Below are 19,133 nucleotides of genomic sequence, written 5' to 3' on the forward strand. Positions count from 1 at the left end.
TCAGTTAAAACTCCTGTCAACCTGGAATTTGTGCGCTAGTCTTCAGAGTGGGGCTTGAACCCGCAACCATGTAACTCATAGATGAAGGACTGTTATCCACTGAGCCACAGGCAACTGCTGAAGAATAGGGTGGGGCTCAGCTGTGATGCCACATACAGTTGAATAGGCTGCCGATGCTTACTACCAAGGCTCACACAGGCAAAATGGCCTCTGGGTGTAATATCAGTGGCCTGTTGAATTACCTCATCACACAATGGAGGGGGTGGAGGTCCTATGGTGCAATGGGTGGTGTCCCTGCCTCTGAGCCAGAAGATCTGGGTTGAAGTTTGAGTCAGGTCTTGATAAGGTTCATAATGTGGCCAAACAGGTTGAGTATCAACTAGTAAATCCTTCTGACACACGCCAATGGCAGGTGGTGAGAGCAGGAGTGATTCCTATACAGCCATGTAATGGCAAGAAAGTTCAAGCCTCTCCCCATCACTGTCCATAGCTCCAGACTACAACACCTGTGTAAAAGCACCTTGGACCCCTCAGGGCTGGTTGGCTCAGTGGGCTGGATGGCTGGTGTGGATCAGATTTGATGCCAGCAGCACAGGGTTCAATTCCCATTCTGGCTGGGGTGGATTTGGGACTTGCCTCCTTACCCTACCCATGGTTGAAATCGCGGCACTGTGGGTCAGACCTGCCTTCAAGTAGAACACCATGGAGGGGATCAAAATAAACAATACTAGAGGAGTCATGTTAAACTTGTCTAGAATCTTGGTTAGACCACACTTAGAGTACTGTCCACAGGCCTCATCTCCATATATAAAGGAATACAACGACCATGGCTGTAGGGGAGACTCCATAAATATAAGATAGTCACCAAGAAATCTAATTGGGAATTCAGGAGAAACTTCTTCACCCAGAGAGAGGTAAGAATGTGGAACTCACTGCCACAGGGAGTGGTTGAGATGAATACCACGGTCGGAATATTACGCTGGGCATGCAGGCACACGCTCAACACGCCTGAGTGTGAAATGACGCACGATGATGTCGGGCGTGCGTCCCAAGATGTTTCGTTCAGCGAGCGCGCAGCCGATAATTAAAAGGCCTGTTAAGGCCATTAACAACCTCATTAACTTGAAATTTACGCTGCCCGTCCAAACTAACGGCTGGTGGGCAGGCCAAAAGGCCGAAGCGGCCTTTACGTTATTTAGGAAACCTCATCCACGAGCGGGATGAAAAGCAAGTAAAACATTAAATAAAAACTTTATTTTGGAATTTAAAACACGTCCCATCTCATGTGACACATGAGGGGACATGTTTTATTACTTTTTTTTTACTGTCGTTATTCATTTTTTTAAACAGCGCTTCAATCGTCGAGGCAGCTCTGTGCTTCAGGGAGATTGAAGAGCTCTTTCAAGCACATGCGTGAACTGCGAGTTAGGCCCAACACTCACCCCTCTCCCCACCGCCCGCACAGGTAGCGCTCAGCGCTGTTGCTCGCGATCCACTCTGGGTGGGCCTTAATTGGCCAGTTCACGTGAAACCGCGGTGCGGAGACGATCGCGGGCGGTGGTCAGTCTCCCGACTGCCCCTGCAGAGCCCACCCGACAAGGGAAAAATTCTGGGCCATGGATATATTTAAGGGAAAAATTCTGGGCCATGGATATATTTAAGGGAAAACTAGTTAGGCAAATGAGGGGAGAAAGGAACAGAAGGATAGGTTGAGAAGGGGAGATGAAAAGGGGTGTGAGGAGGCTCCTGTGGAGCAGAAACACCAACATAGGCTGAACAGGCTGAAAATTGCATGTAAACTGCAGAAAGTTTAACGGTCACGTTGTTCCTTTTCCTGCTTGTAGATTCATGTCCAGAAAATGCATTCAGTGGAATCTACACATCCCCCATCTAAACTGCATGTTTCTTATTAACATACAGGGAATACTGTGCTTTGTCCACATTTTATCACATTCTCAATCTGAGGTGAAATCTCCCACACACGCAAGCGTGCCTTACAGCACAGCTTTACTCCCATGTAAATAGGCCCACTGCCCAGTAGTAGATCCACAATTAAAACCTCCAATCATTTTGGATGAATCTCAGGGTGTATGGAATTCAAACGCAATGACAAAGTACACGGATGATCTCCCATAAGTCTGTTGGGTTTGTTAATTTCATCTAAAAGACTGAGCCTCACTTTGTAAGGCCACTGGAAACTGAGCGAGCTCGCTAGTGGTTGTCACTTTCTAGAACATCCATTGGTTGCTACTCAGCACAAGGGCAACTGCAGGTTGGAAACCGTGACTGTATGTTTCTTATTAACATACAGGGAACACTGTGCTTTGTCCACATTTTACCACATTCTCGATCTGAGGTGAAATCTCCTACACACGCAAGCGTGTCTTACAGCACAGCTTTACTCTGAAATCACTTCAGGGTGGGAGTTTACTCCAGTTTCACAGATTCCTGCCACACTGGTACAAAAGGTCGTAGAATTTCAAACATCAGTGAATGACCCTTTAGCCGCTCATGTCTGTGTTTTCTGTCGTCTTTTACTCTGACTCAAGATTCAACTGACCTGGATCAGGCCCCCCCCCACCCCCACCACCTCCACAAAACCAGTCGCACCCCAAAGTCGAAATTGCGAGACTTCTGCCCATTACCCTGGTTTGAAGGCTCTTCAAACTGCACTCAGTTCAGCTGCACAAGTATTAATTTACCTTTTTCTCCATCAACAAAATATTTAAATTACTAAGAAGCTGACTAGTGTACACTCATGAAATGATTCAATGGTTCAGTGTAGCCCTTGTAAAGTAATTTTCACTGATTTTAATTAGTTGGACACCCTTATTAAAACATTTATCTTTGCAGAATTTTTCTGCCATTTTAATAAAACTGCACCAGGACTCCAGATTTAAACACGTCAAGGAATCATTACGAATGCAAAGAGCAGGAAAGAAGCAATTAAGATTTATTACACTGCCCAATTACACTGGTTTTTCGCAGGCTTTTATGTCTATGATTATGAATTTCGGTAGAAATTTAAATTGGAATCTAATCCAGCACAATTTAAAAATATTTTCATCACAATTTCCTGGTTGTTGCCTAGGCAACCATTGTACGAGTCAAGCAAGCAACAAGATAAATGGGACCGCACTGTCAGAGAGTCAGTACTCAGGGAGTGCTGCACTGTCAGAGAGTCAGTACTGAGGGAGTGCTGCACTGCCGGGGGTGCTAGCCACTGAGTCGCAGCTGACAGCTGTGCTGAAATTATTTTTTAATCAACACGTTGGGATGTGGGTGTCACTGGCTAGGCCGACATATATTGCCTATCCCTAACTGCCCTTGAGAAGATGCCTTCTTGAACTGCTGCAGTCCACGTGGTGTAGGTACACCTACAATGCTGTTAGGGAGAGAGTTCCAGGATTTTGACCCAGTGACAGTGAAGGAACGGCGATATATTTCCAAGTCAGGATGGTGAGTGGCTTGGAGGGGAACTTCCAGGTGGTGGTGTTCCCATGTTTCTGCTGCCCTTGTCCTTCTAGGTGGTAGTGGTCATGGGTTTGGAAGGTGCTGTCTAAGGAGCCTTGGTGAGTTCCTGCAGTGCATCTTGTAGGTGGTACACACTGCTGCTACTGTGCATTGGTGGTGGAGAGAGTGAATGTTTGTGGATGTGGTGCCAATCAAATGGGCTGCTTTGTCCTGGATGGTGTCAAGCTTCATGAATGTTGTTGGAGCTGCACTCATCCAGGCAAGTGGGGAGTATTCCATCACACTCCTGACTTCTGCCTTGTAGATGGTGAACAGGCTTTGGGGAGTCAGAAGGTGAGTTACTCACCACAAGATTCCTAGCCTCTGACCTGCTCTTGTAGCCACAGTATTTATATGGCTAGTCCAGTTCAGTTTCTGGTTAATGGTAACCCCCAGGATGTTGATAGTGGGGGATTCAGCGATTGTAATGCCACTGAATGTCAAGGGGCAATGGTTAGATTCTCTCTTGTTCGTCTTTGCCTGGCACTTGTGTGGTGCGAATGTTACTTGCCATTTGTCAGCCCAGGCCTGGATATTGTCCAGGTCTTGTTGCATTTGGACATGGACTGCTTCGGTATCTGAGGAGTCGCGAATGGTGCTGAACATTGTGCAATCATCAGCGAACATCCTCACTTCTGACCTTATAATGGAAGGAAAGTCATTGATGAAGCAGCTGAAGATGGTTGGGCCTAGGACACTACCCTGAGGAACTCCTGCAGTGATGTCCTGGAACTGAGATGATTGACCTCCAACCACCTCATCCATCTTCTTTTGTTCTAGATATGACTCCAACCAGTGGAGAGTTTTCCCCCTAATTCCCATTGACTCCAGTTTTGCTAGGGCTCCTTGATGCCACACTCGGTCAAATGCTGTCTTGATGTCAAGGGCAGTCACTCTCAACTCGCCTCTGGAATTCAACTCTTTTGTCCATGTTTGAACTAAGGCTGTAATGAGTTTAGGAGCTGAGTGTCCCTGGCAGAACCCAAACTGGGCATCAGTGAGCAGGTTATTGCTAAGCAAGTGCCGCTTGATAGCACTGTTGATGATTCCTTCCATTACTGATGATCGAAAATAGGCTGTTGGGGCGGTAATTGGCCAGGTTGGATTTGTCGTGCTTTTTGTGTACAGGACATATCCGGGCAATTTTCCACATTGCCGGGTAGATGCCAGTGTTGTAGCTGTACTGGAACAGCTTGGCTAGGGGTATGGCAAATTCTGGAGCAGAAGCCTTCAGTACTATTGCTGGAATATTGTCAGGGCCCATAGCCTTTGCAGTATCCAGTGCCTTCAGCCGTTTCTTGATATCACGTGGAGTGAATCGAATTGGCTGAAGACTGACAACTGTGATGCTGGGGACCTCTGGAGGAGGCCGAGATGGATCATCCACTCGGCACTTCTGGCTGAAGATTTTTACAAATGCTTCAGCCTTATCTTTTTCACTGATGTGCTGGGCTCCCCCATCATCAAGAATGGGGATGCTTGTGGACCCTCCTCCTCCAGTGAGTTGTTTAATTGTCCACCACCATTCACAACTAGATGTGGCAGGACTGCAGAGCTTAGATCTAGTCCATTGGTTGTGAAATCGCTTAATTCGGTCTATCACTTGCTGTTTATGCTGTTTGGCATGCAAGTAGCCCTGTGTTGTAGCTTCAGGTTGACACCTCATTTTTAGATATGCCTGGTGCTGCTCCTGGCATACCCTCCTGCACTCTTTATTGAATCAGGGTTGATCCCCTGGCTTGAGGGTATTAGTAGAGTGGGGGATATGCTGGGCCATGAGGTTACAGATTGTGGAGGGTGAGTACAATTCCTTCATTGTCGCTGGGTCAAAATCCTGGACCTCCCTCCCTAACAGCACTGTGGGTGTACCCGCGCCACATGGACTGCAGCGATTCAAGAAGACAGCTCACCACCACCTTCAAGGGCAACTAGGGATGGGCAGTAAATGCTGATCCAGCCAGCGACACCCACATCCCATGAATGAATTTTTAAAAAATTCTGCTGCTGTTGATGGCCCACAGTGCTTCATGAATGCCCAGTCTCGAGCTGCTAGATCTGTTCAAAATCTATCCCGTTCAGCATGGTGGTAGTGCCACACAACATGATGGAGGGTATCCTCAATGTGAAGACGGGACTTCATTTCCAAAAGGACTGTGCGGTGGTCACTCCTACGGGTACTGCCATGGATCTGAAGGTTGGTGAGGATGAGGTCAAGTTTGTTTTTCCCTCTTGTTGGCTCCGTCACCACCTGCCACAGACCCAGTCTAGCAGCTATGTCCTTTAGGACTTGGCCAGCTCGCTCAGTTGTGGTGCTACTGAGCCAATCAAGATGATGGGCTTTGATGTTGCCCCACTCAGAGTACATTCTGCGCCCTTGTCACCCTCAGTGCTTTCTCCAAGTGCTGTCCAACATGACTCATCAGCTGAGGGGGTACGCAATACCTGATAATCAGCAGAAGTTTGATTGACCTGGTGCCATGAGACTTCATGGGGTCCAGAGTCAATGTTGAGGACTCCCAGCACTGTATACCACTGTGCTGCCAGTGGGACAGGACATACCCAGGGATGGTGATGGTGGTGTCTGGGACATGGTTTGGAAGGTACGATTCCGTGAGGATGTCTATGTCAGGCTGTTGCTTGACTAATCTGTGAGACAGCTCTCCCGATTGGGCACTAGCCCCCAGATGTTAGGAAGGACGACTTTGCAGGGTTGACAGGGCTGAGATTGCCGTTGTCATATCCAGTGCCTAGGTCAATGCCGGGTGGGCCATTTTTTTGACTTGTTATTAATAGTTTGATACAGCTCAGTAACTTGCTAGGCTATTTCAGAGGGGCTGTTAAGAGTCAACTGCATTGCTGTGCGTCTGGAGTCACATGTAGGCCAGACCGGGTAAGAATGGCAGATTTCACATTAGTGAATCAGATGGGTTTTTATGACAATCAACAATGGTTTCACAGCCATCATTAGATTCTTAATTCCAGATATTTTATTGAATTCAAATTCCACCACCTGACATGGTGGGATTCAAACCCAGGTGCCCAGAGTATTCCCTCAATCTCTTGCACTCATTAGGACAATACCACTATGCCATCACCTCCTCCAACATTGATATGTTGGGAATGTAGGATAAGTAAAAAAAAGGAAGTTAATATGAACAATGATATTATTAACATCAATAAAAGTGAGCAAATGGAGGTTGACATCTTTGGTTTACAGTCCCAAGCTACGTAACAACAGTCACCACAATTCAAACTAAATCAGAAAACTTCAAATCCATTTGTTGTGAATGATTGAGCTACTATTCCTCAGATTTTAACTGTTGCTCAAGTTTCCAGTCTCACCATTTCATCCTCACACTCATTATCTTCTATTGCTTCACCCTGTTCGAGCTCATCGCAGTCAGCTTCCTCCCCCAGTGGCTCCTCTGTGACTGTGTCAGCAGTTTCCGAAGCAGAGTCTGCGTGGGAGAGCTCAGTCCTGACCTCATCAACTTTCTTCCTGGGCTCTGCGGAAAGATCCACGAAAGGAAACTTTTAGTTACAAAAGTAAGAGAGAACTTGCTTAAATAGACCAATGTCCACATCCTCAAGTACGTTCTCAGCGAATGTAATCCCTATTGTTTTACAGATGCAGCAGTAATGCACATAGCAAAATTTCACAAAGATGAGTGACCACATCATCTGTTTGGTGTTGGTTAAAGGAGTGCTGGCCAAGACACAAAGAGAATTCCCATTTCATTTTTGACATGTCCTGTGGGATCTTTGACATTCACTGAACGGGTTAATTTTCCAGGAAAGGATTGACAGGCTGGTCTTGGGGAAAAAAAGAAGGCTGAGGGGGGGGTGACCCATCAGAGGTAATTAAAATTATGAGAGGTTTTGATTGAGTGGATACAGAGAGAATGTTTCTTCTTGCAGGGAAGAGCAGAACTAGAGACTGTCAATGTAAGGTAGTCACCAAGAAATCCAACAGGGAATTCAGGAGAAACTTCTTTACCCAGAGACCGGCGTGAATGTAGTTGAAGTGAATAGTATGGATGCAGTTAAGGGAAGCTGGACAAGAATTGAGGGAGAAGGGAATAAAGGGTGATGATGGAAGATTTTGAATCTCACTGAAAAGAGAGACACGTTACTGATGCTTTTCATCTTGCACTAATCAGGACAAATGCAAGAATGCCAAATTTCAAACAATCACAACAATTTATACCACAGGAGAAAAGGGTACCGATTGGTTGGATAGTCAACTCTGGTTGGCCCGAGGCGTTGCCATGGAGAAAGTAATGAACGATATGAAACTCCCCTTGCTCCCAGGTAATTCTGAAAAGACTGCCACTATCAGACCTCAAAAGTGCCTGGTCTACCTCAAATCACCCTGGAAAGGCAAAGTACCTGAAAAATTTGAACAACAGTTTGAGCAAGCTGTTTCACACTGTTGTAATGCAGTGGTGACACAAGTGATATTTTCCACTAATAGAAAACTGCCATCAGTCCAAAAGATTTCTGCCTACCACACAATTGAGCAATGTTGCGTATGAATTTCTGTACATCCCAGCGACTGGCTGATGGAATCAAATGATGTTTCTCCGAAGCTACCCTCCATTACTGTAGCAATTGGCAGCATCCAGTGTGTACGTGAGACGGGATTGGGGTAGCTGGATCTCACTGCCCCTTACCCTCCTTCCCAGGGAGTCAGCCAGGATCATTTGGGCACCCATAGGGAGGAAGACCAGCAACTGGACACCCTGGGGTCATCCACCCAGATGACTCCAGGACTGTCCGGCCAATTCCAATCCCCTCTTCCTGTGACCCCATCACCTCCAGTTCCACAGGTCGAGGAGGGTGCATCAGCCCCACAGCGGGACACCCAAAGCAGGCTCAGGGGCCCTCACAGCACCCCCGCCAAAGTCATCACAGACAACAGGGCGTAGCAGTCAGCAGGCTGCATCACCTCCGCTGGGGATGTCAGGGATGCACCCAGACGTAGTGGTAGTGTTAGGAGAGTTAAAAAGATTTAGGAGCACAACGGTGGTACAACAGGTGTTCACAACATGTATATAATGTTCACAAATGTAAATAGAATCGCACCCATTTCACATCTCCTCTTGTGTAATGCCTTCTTTGTATGATGAGCTGTGCCGGTGTCAATCAGGTGAGATCCCATGGTCCCTCCCCCCACTCATTGCATATGTTGCTACCATGGGCCTCTTGTCTCTGTAATCTGCTTCCAAGTCACCTCAGTGCGTGGCCCTTTTCCAGATCATCCTCGACATCAGCGATGCCTTGACCTTAACGTTAAGTGTGCTTGTGGAATGTTCCTCATTCAGATGCTTTGTAGGGCCGTGTCATGTTTATTCTTGGCAGGGTATGATTGAGGCAGAGGTGTTCGTCTGCATTCCTGAAAGGTGCAGTGTACAAGGAGAGATGTGCTTACGCATGGAGAAGCATCATATATTGTGCAACTCCATGTGCTCTCTGTCTCTTGGCATGGATTTCATACTATGAGTCCATACTCAGAGCTCGTGTGCATTCCTGTCTGCCAACCGCATTTCCAAGCGTATATCTGCTGAGTAAGTGGGAGCACCCGACCACCTCAATGTGCTGAAGCTCTGCCCTTCTCAGCCACGATTGCCCTGATGCTCAATCCTACAACTTTGATTGTTCCTCAGCCTGTAATTGTCTGGATTGTGGCCACAGGACTCTTGTCACAATGTTGGGATGCAGCGCTGTCCGTCCAATCACCTAAACACTCGTTGAGATGAGTGATGCTAATCGCAAATGGTGATATTCAGCGGTCAATAGAGCTGTTGAGCAGGCTCTGGAAACACACATTGTAGTTTTAGACAATGTTGAGGGGATCAATGGGACAGGAGCGAGGATGTACTGGAGCTGAAGTCTGCTCTTTATTTGCAACAACTCATCACCCTGAAGGCCTCATGGTGTCTGAGAATTTTGGAGTTTGCAAGGGCCAGGACTGGCTGTGAGGGCACAATGTGTGTCTTAAAGAGCCTGGCATGTAAGTGGTTGAACGTTGTCATATTCAGGTGGTCCACATGCAGAGTAAGGTGAGGATAAATGCAGGCCAGCATCGCTAACTGAGAGTGCTGGATGCTAACGTAATAGAGGAGAAGGTGACACAGAAGATTGAGTCATCTCTGCACACCTGAGGAATGTCCTCGAATGCCATGGCCCAAGTGTCACCGATCAGTTACACCATCGAGATTGCACAGAATGTGTTGTTCTGTTGCTGGAGATGGATCACCTTGAGGAGCTTTGTCAGATTGAAGGAATATAGCTACGAGCCCACAGAGGATAGCTCCTGGCTCTTGTAGTTGTCACTGTGATTGGGATGCTGGAGAGACGTTTGAAGATGCAGCATCTTCTGATGTCTGATGCTGGGACTCCCTCCTCCAATTAGTGCCTCATCTCAGAAAGGACACACACTCCCGCTGCTTCATCATCTTCATAGGATCAGGACAATGTGAGCCTGAAGTGTAAATTATTCACTCTCATACTGAAGTTCCTGTTCGAAATGAGAGGAAAAGCAAGACGCTGGTGTTTATGCTGGTCCAGAATGGAGGCCACTTGTCCACTCACTGCAACTCATCATCCTCCTCATGGAATCTGGTGGCTATGAAGGCCTCACACAGCTTCCTCCAATCAACACCCTCACTCCCTTTGATGTCCTCCTCATACTTCTCCGTGCATCCTCCTCCATATCGACATCTGGTAAGTCCTCCCCACATTGCAGTGCCAGGTTGTGCAGCACGTAGCAAGCCACGATGATCCCCAAGACCCTCTGGGCAGCGTACCGGAGTGCCCTGCCAGACTGTTCAGGTATCAGAATCGCATCTTTAGGATCCCTATGGTCTGCTCCACCCATGCTCAGCTAGCGCACAAGCCTCCTTGGACCTCCTTTCTGCAGGAGTCTGAGGCCACCACGCGGGCGTCTTCAGTCATGTCCTTTGTGGGTACCCCTTGTCACCGAGGAGCCAACCCTGCCTGGATCCTGTGTGGTCCCTCAAAGGTGTCCGGGATCTGCAATCGACTCAAGATGTCAGAGTAGTGGATGCTTCCTGGGTATCTGGCGCAAAGCGGCATGATAAGTTTCCTATGACCGGAGAGCAGCTGTACATTGAGCAAGTGGAAGCCTTTCCAGTTTATATATTGGGGTGCCTGGTGCCAGGGAGCTTTTATAGCCACATGAGTGCAGTCGATGGTGTCCTGCACCTGTGGGAATCCGGAAATCTCAGCAAAGCCCGGTTTCCTGGCTTACCTGATCTTTGTCAAAGTTGACGTAATTGTGAGCCTTGACGAAAAGGGTGTCTGTCACCTCATTATGCATTTGTGCATTGACACTTGAGAGATCCCCCAGAGGTCCCCAGTGGAGCCCCGGAAGGAGCCATTGGCGTAGAAGTTCAGGGTGGCTGTTACTTTCAGAGCCACAGGCAATGGATTCCCTCCCAGTCCCTGCGGCACCAATTCCTGGAGAATGTGGCAAATGTGAGTCACCAGATCCCTGGACATGTGCAGGCGTCAGCGACACTGGTTCTCGCACATCTGTAGATAAGACACGCGTGTTCTGTAGACCATTGGTCTTACCAGGCACCTACAAGTGACTTTTTTGTGAGCCTCATCCCCTGCATCCAGAGGAAGCTCTGCGGCCCCCTGGCCTTGAGCATTTTGTTCCTCCCTTTGGCGAGCCAGAAGCCTCTGTACAATCATCTTCTTCTCCCCAGCCTGCATGCATTGATGCAGGCAGCAATATATCCAGCCACCATCTTCCTGATAGTCCTCTCTATCAATGACAAACAGACACGAGTCAGCATTAGTCTCCAAAGATCCTCTTTCTGTCAATAACTCGTCAGTGAATGTGGGTTCAAGGGCTTTGTTTCCGTGTTGGCAACTACTCACCCCTGCCCGGTGTGGGGTGTGTGTCAAGGTCCTCCTGCACCCCTTTACATGACTGACTGCTTTGATTTGGCCAGGCACTTTCAGCCCAGACACTGAGAGTCTCATTCACTGCACTCTAATACTACACCCTCTGGATTAAACATGAGGGTAATGTTTGGTCAGGAAATGGCATTTTTTGAGGGGAGCCTGAGGCTTCTTTTCTGTGAGGTGTCCAGCGCTACGATTCTAACACGCTTCTAAAGCTCATCCAGTCACCCAATTGCCCTGGAGTTCGTTAGCGTTCTGGGGAATTTCCGCACTGCGAACAAGGGGTTTAAACAAGGAGATCAATTGGTCCCACTTTGCCAGATAAGTCTCACATGAATGCACATCATTGCTTCACTTTCCTGATTCCCTGCAATGTCATTGAGAGGCTCCTAACTTGTCTCGGCTGTGCCTCTCTGCTCGTTTGCATGCATCTGCCCTCCAATCAGCCCTCAGCACCCTCACCAGCAGAGTTCCTCCTCATTTTAATTTTGTAATACACCACCACTGCAGTTGGAAGATGGCGGCGTTGAGCTCTCACTGCCAGACCAGCTTGGACCCTCCCTGTGAGAGTATGGAACCCCCACCCATTGCCACAAAGAGGCTTAATGTTCAGGTTTCCCTCCCTCCAAGACCTCTCAATCCTCTGCCTGTATTGCTTGATCCCATCGTGATTGGGTGGACATCCCCTCGTTAGCCCCTGAACATTTTGAGGTGACCAATGAGTAGACCTCACCCCTCCCCATCTTGAGGCCACTTGCATAGATACCCCATCCTGGCACTGAGGACGCTAACCCTCACATCCTCCCCCAGGTCATGTATCTGAGTGCAACATTCCCCCACTTGTACCCCCCCAAGTACAGCCCCAGCTCTGCAGCCCCATCCCACGCCTGAAGCTAGCTTCCCCCCTTCCCCTGTGCAGCCCTAACCCTGCGGCCCATTCAAAGACACCCCCGCCTTACCGCTGGTCTGGTCGGTAGAGACTTGCCTCTGACACCACCCCCTGAAAGTGATGTGCTTCTGCCTGCAGAGCCCGGCACTGATTACCACAAGCACTGCACGATGCAAGGTAGGCGAACAAGCCTCAAATCCTTGAGCAAAGTGTGAGTTACCAGGCGCATGTCCATTGTGAAACATGTCGTTCTAATTGCACACCGACTTGGCCGGATGATCCAGCGTTGGTGGGGGAGATGATTCCGGTCAAGAGTCCTTATAATGAGATGCAAATATTTTGAAATTACGTTCCCGATGTGCTAGGGAGAGAAATGCAGCCGCCATTGAAGACGGCAGCAACACAATCGCAAACTGGCTTCATGACGCTGTAAAACCAATTTTTGATCTTCTTGCGATATTTTCTGCTCCTGCCCACCATGATACCCACTGCGAACAGCAGTGGAAGATCCCAGCCCAATAAGTCAAACTCAGAATATGACTCATTTACATTCGCTGGAAGCGCGGTATATTCACACTCAGGGACCCATTCTCCGCAAACTAAAGGAATATGTTCAAGCCTTGTACCTTTTTAAAATTTAACCCAGCTTGGGGAGCCTATAGTCTCCCATTGCTTTCTTCGTGACAATGTCTCAGCCAATGAGAGTCAACGTGCCAACCAATCAGCACTCTTTTCTCCTGCAGTATAAATTGTTGTGATTGTTTGAAATTTGGCATTCCTGTGTTTGTCCTGATGAAAAGCTTCGGTAGCGTTTGTCTCTTTTCAGCAAGATTCGAGTTGTGTAAGAACAATCAACTGTCTGATAGATTGGATGAGGGAAGATGGGAGGAGGCAGGCGTGAAGCATAAACTCCGGTATTGACTGGTAGGGAATGGCCTCTTCCTGAATATCCTATGGAATCCTGTGCCAGCAGACCCAGGCCTGAGTTTAACATCTCATTGTAAGAAACTGATCTGTTTTTACACTACTTTATTCCTAACAAAGACAGAGCAGCTATGTAGACTGAACTGGTTTAGTGATCTCGAAAAGTCTGCCATTTCCCTTAATGATGCTCGAGGATTAGAGACAGATGTATTTTAGGACCAAGAATATATAAAACCAGGCACAGAAAGACTTACGCCAGGTGGTGAAATATTCGGCTTATAGAATTATTAAGATTAAAACACATACTTTTAAAACTCACGGTTGTGTGAGAGGATGAGTTTGCTATTGCATCAAAGTTTGTGTACAAAAAATCTACAGCTTGGAGAATTAGCAACGATAGGAAGTAACGGTACAATGTGAAAATATATGGAGTCTTTCATCTCTGTTTGGCAATTATTTAAATGAAAATAAAAAGAGCAGTATTGAGAAGCAAGGTAGTTTTTTTACTTGGTTTATTTGCTTGTTTATTTGCTGCCTTTGGAAGTCCATTGTGAAGCCATCTTCACAAGGTCCCAAGAAAGTTTGCACACTTAAATGACAGATGTGAGGCTAATGTGTAGTGCTCAGTGTGGTGGGTCTTTCAGTTGTTTAAGATTAATGGTTTGCTGAAGTGAATTATCAGACGTATTACTAACTCCAGCTTTATTTAAAGGGTAAACAACTTCTCGAACCCTCATCTGAAAGTGCAGAAACCTCCCAATACTGCATTAAAGCATTACCCTGTGTTATGGAATCAAGTCCCAGGGCAGATTTTGAAAAGCTGTTGTCCCAAAATGCCTAAATTTGGAACCTTTGGCATTAGATGGGTTTTTTAAAATATTCATTCATGGGATGTGGGCTTCGCTGGCTGGGCCAGCATTTATTGCCCATCCCTAGTTGCCCTTGAGAAGGTGGTGGGGAGCTGCCTTCTTGAACCGCTGCAGTCTATGTGGTGTAGGTACACCCACAGTGCTGTTAGGGAGGGAGTTCCAGGATTTTGACCCAGTGACAGTGAAGGAACGGCGATATATTTCCAAGTCACGATGGTGAGTGACTTGGAGGGGAACTTCCAGGTGGTGGTGTTCCCATTTATTTGCTGCCCTTGTCCTTCTGGATGGTAGTGGTCATGGGTTTGGAAGGTGCTGCCTAAAGGAGAATTGGTGAGTTCCTGCAGTGCATCTTGTAGATGGTACACACTGCTGCTACTGTGCGTTGGAGGTGGAGGGAGTGAATGTTTGTGGAAGGGGTGCCAATCAAGTGGGCTGCTTACTGATTGTTACTTGCCACTTGTCAGCCCAAGCCTGGATATTGTCCCGGTCTTGCTGCATTTGGACATGGACTGCTTCAGTATCTGAGGAGTTGCGAATGGTGCTGAACATTGTGCGATCATCAGTGAACATCCCCACTTCTGACCTTATGATGGAAGAAAGGTCATTGATGAAGCAGCTGAAGATTATTGGGCCGAGGACACAACCCTGAGGAACTCCTGAGGATGTCCTGGAACTGAGATGATTGATCTCCAACAGCCACAGCCACCTTCCTTTGTGCTAGGTATGACTCCTAACAGCAGAGAATTCTCCCCCAATTCCCATTGACTCCAGTTTTGCTGGGGCTCCTTGATGCCACACTTGGTCAAATGCTGCCTTGATGTCAAGGGCAGTCACTCTCACCTCACCTCGGGAGTTCAGCTTTTTGTCCATGTTTGAACCAAGGCTTTAATGAGGTCAGGAGCTGAGTGGCCCTGGTGGAACCCAGACTGAGCGGCAGTGAGCAGGTTATTACTAAGCAAGTGCCACTTGATAGCACTGTTAATGACTCCCTCCATGATTTTACTGATGATCGAGAATAGACTGATGGGGTGGTAACTGGCCAGATTGGAGTTGTCCTGTTTTGTGTGTACAGGACATACCTGGGCAATTTTCCACATGGCCAGGTAGATGCCAGTGTTGTAGCTGTACTGGAACAACTTGGCTAAGGGTGTGGTAAGTTCGGCAGCACAAACCTTCAGTCCAATTGCCGGAATATTGTCAGGGCCCATAGCCTTTGCAGTATCCAGTGCCTTCAGCCATTTCTTGATATCACGTGGAATGAATTACAACGATTGCCATCCCAGTTCAAAGCCAGGCCACGGAAGGACACAGAGGTGAAAGGTCATGAAGGTGGAAGGTCAGCAGCCATTTGCCAGGATTGCATTTGCTTTACTTACCTGTGTGGCCCACTTTCTCCCTTGCGATCTCCTCCAGCCTCCCGAGGAGTGAGTCAATGTTGGATTTAATCTGCGTGAGTTCTACTTTAATCCTCTGAAGTTCATTGGATTTTACTGTAAAGACAGAGAGGGATAGAAGTGACTGTGAACTCCTAAGGAGGTGACCACCCTAAGGAACATTTGACTCTCCCAACAGAAAAATTCACTTTTCCACCTGTGTTTTTAAGGCTTTGCTGCTCCAGTTTAAAATATTTTTCTTTTGCGCCAAACTGTATATGGGAACCAATGAAGGCTAGAATAGTCTCCCCTCCTCCCCTCCTATGGGCATATTTTTGACTAAGTTTGAACAAATAATTCACCTCCACCCCCGCTGCCCTGGCCTCTGCACCAAGACCCCATCTCCCATCATAAACTGGTGAGGTGCCTCTATAAGGATTCCCTAGGTCAATGCTCTTCAGATAGATACTCAGGTCTGACATTATTCCTGTTCTCCTCCTTGCCCCGGCCAATCGGGGAGACAAATAGATGCTTCGTTATCTGAGTCCAGACCTGTTGATGTCCAGTCAAACAGCCTTTCCCAAATATTTACATTATTAAAAAGCGAAAACGAGAAGAAATTACTCAATTTTTTTTAAATGACTTGTTGAGTTTGCTCCCTGGTTTACTCACAGCAGTATCTTGGAAGTTAATCCCAATTCCTGGTAACTCTGGATTAACCCTGGAGAGTTGACAACTGCAGCCAACCATCCCAAGGTGCCTGAATGGAACATTATCAAACGGAACTTGACATCGATCCGTATAAGGAGATATTAGGACAGGTGGCCAAAAGCTTGGTCCGAGAGGTAGGTTTTAAGAAGCATCTTAAAGGAGAGAGAGGAAAGGAGGTGGAGAAGTTTGGTGGGGGGTGGGGGGGGGCGGTGGTGGGGGGAGTTCCAGAGCTTGGGGCTGGTAAAAGCGCAGCCAACAATGGTGGAGTGATAGAAGTCAGAGACGTACAAGAGGCCAGAATTAGCAGAGGGCAGATATTGAAGAGCCATAGGGCTGCAGCAAGTTACAGAGATGGAGTGTACGGGGCCATGGAGACAGTCACACAAGTTAAAGGTGAGTTTGCAGATTTATGAAGTAGGTTTGCATGCCATTAAGCGGAGTTAACTAAACAAGAATCCCGTGATGGTGAAACAACTGAACCAGGAGCACAGAGAGAATAAATAAAATTGGTTTTCAACCAATTAGTGACAAACCCAATGAGAGGAGATGCAATTCTAGACCTAGTCTTGGGGAACGAAGAAGGGCAAGTGGGTGAAGTGACAGTTGGTGACCATATCGGGGACAGTGATCACAATTCAGTTAGATTTAGCATTACCATGGAGAAGGACAAAGTTAAGGCAGGAGTAAAAGTCTTGAATTGGGGGAAGGCAAATTTTGCAGAAATGAGAAGGGACTTGGCTGAGGTGGACTGGACAGCACTGCTGGAGGATAAAACAATGGAAAACCAGTGGGAATCACTAAAAAGCGAGATCGTAATTGTACAAAGTAGACATGTCCCCTACAAAAATAAGACTGGTACTGCGAAATCTAGACCCCCCCGGTTGTCTAGAGGAATACAGGGGAAGATCATACAGAAAAAGAAAGCGTACGATAGGCACAAAGAACTAAGCACTGCAGATAGCCTAGACGAATACAGGAAGTGCAGGGACGAAGTATAAAAGGAAATAAGGAAATCAAAGAGAGGGCATGAAAAAAGATTAGCAAGTAAAGTTAAAGATAACCCAAAGATGTTTTACCAATACATTAATGCTAAAAGGTTAGTTAAGGAAAAAGTGGGACCTATCAGAGATGAAGATGGAAACTTGTGTGTAGATGCTGAGGCTGTGGGAAGGGTTTTGAATGAATATTTTATTTCCGTGTTTACAAAGGAAAGGTAGGATGTAGATATAGTAGTCCAGGAGGAACACTGCGAGATATTGGACGGGTTGGTCATAAAGAGAGAGGAAGTACTCAAAGGGTTGAAATCCTTGAAAGTTGATAAGTCACCAGGGCCAGATGGATTGTTTCCAAGGCTGCTGAAGGAAATCGGGGAGGAGATAGCAGATGCTCTGAGGATGATTTTCCAATCTTCACTAGATGCAGGGGAGGTACCAGAGGACTGGAGAAATGCAAATGTAGTTCCATTGTTTAAAAAGGGATCAAAGGAAATGCCAAACAATTATAGGCCAGTTAGTCTTACGTTGGTGGTGAGCAAATTAGTAGAATCAATCCTGAGAGATGGGATTAACTGTCATGAGGAAAGGCATGGACTAGTCAGGGATGGTCAGCATGGATTTGTTAAAGGAAGGTCTTGCCTCACAAATTTGGTTGAACTCTTTGAGGAAGTGACAGGAAGAGTTGATGAAGGTAGTGCAGTGGATGTTGTGTACATGGATTTTAGCAAGGCATTTGACAAGGTCCCACTTGGCAAATTGGTCAGGAAAGTAAAAGCCCATGAGATTCAGGGTAATGTGGCAAACTGGATACAAGGTTGGCTTTGTAACAGGGAACAAAGGGTAATGGTCGATGGATGCCCTTGCGAATGGAAAGTTGTCTCAAGTTGTGTTCCACCGGGCTTGGTGTTGGGACCCTTGCTGTTTGTGTTATATATTAACGATTTGGACATAAGCATGGGGGGGGGGCACGATTGGGAAATTTGCAGATGACACAAAGATTGGCCAAGTAGTGGATAGTGTAGAGGATAGCCATAATCTGCAAAACGATATAGATGGGTTGGTGGCGTGGGCGGTAAAGTGGCAGATGGATTTTAACATAGAGAAGTGTGAGGTCATACATTTAGGGAGGTCAAACAGTTACAGGGATTGCACAATAAATGGGAATATACTATGAGGGGTAGATGAAGTGAGAGATCTTGGCGTACAAGTACACAGGTCCCTGAAGGCAGCAGTTCAAGTGGACAAGGTTGTAAAGAAGGCATATGGAATGCTCTCCTTCATTGGCAGAGGTATAAAATATAAGAGTAAGGATATAATGTTGGAATTGTATAAAACACTGGTGAGGCCACAACTGGAGTATTGTGTGCAGTTCTGGTCACCACATTACAGGAAGGACGTAATAGCTCTGGAGAGAGTGCAGAGGAAGTTTACAAGAATGTTGCCAGGGTTAGAAAAGTGTAGCTATGAGGAGAGTTTGGATAGGTTGGGGTTATTTTCCTTAGAACAAAGAAGGCTGAGGGGTGACTTGATTGAGGTGTACAAAATTATGAGGGGAATAGATAGAATGGTCAGGATAAAATTGTTTCCTTTGGTGGAGAATTCTAGAACCAGAGGATATAGATTCAAGATAAGTGGCAGAAGGTGTAGGGGGGACATGAGGAAGAATTTTTTTATGCAGAGGGTAGTGGGTGTCTGGAATTCGCTGCCCAAGTTGGTGGTAGAGGCAGAAACTTTAAACTCTTTTAAAAAGTACCTGGATCTGCACCTTAAGTGCTGTAAGCTGCAGGGCTATGGACCAGGTGCAGGAAGGTGGGGTTAGAAAAGGCACCTGGGTGTCCTCGGGCTGGCATGGACAAGATGGGCTGAATGGCCTCCTTCTGGGCTGTATCTTTTCTATGGTTTATATGGTTCTAAATAACAA

The 19,133-nt window shown here is 46.9% G+C and overlaps 1 protein-coding gene across 3 annotated transcripts in view; it reads right to left on the bottom strand.

The window, feature by feature from the left end:
• The window catches only part of raly (RALY heterogeneous nuclear ribonucleoprotein), a 149,224-nt gene that overhangs the window by 12,141 nt on the left and 117,950 nt on the right, over nucleotides 1-19,133 (bottom strand). For all 3 annotated transcript variants that reach the window (XM_041203671.1, XM_041203672.1, XM_041203670.1), the window contains 2 exons: nucleotides 15,510-15,623; nucleotides 6,856-7,019 (listed from right to left, as the gene is read on the bottom strand). In XM_041203671.1, the coding sequence (XP_041059605.1) occupies nucleotides 6,856-7,019; nucleotides 15,510-15,623 (278 nt within the window). The remainder of the gene's footprint in view (nucleotides 1-6,855; nucleotides 7,020-15,509; nucleotides 15,624-19,133) is intronic.

This window comes from Carcharodon carcharias, chromosome 14 (assembly GCF_017639515.1).
Source record: "Carcharodon carcharias isolate sCarCar2 chromosome 14, sCarCar2.pri, whole genome shotgun sequence".
NCBI classification, from domain to species: domain Eukaryota; kingdom Metazoa; phylum Chordata; class Chondrichthyes; order Lamniformes; family Lamnidae; genus Carcharodon; species Carcharodon carcharias.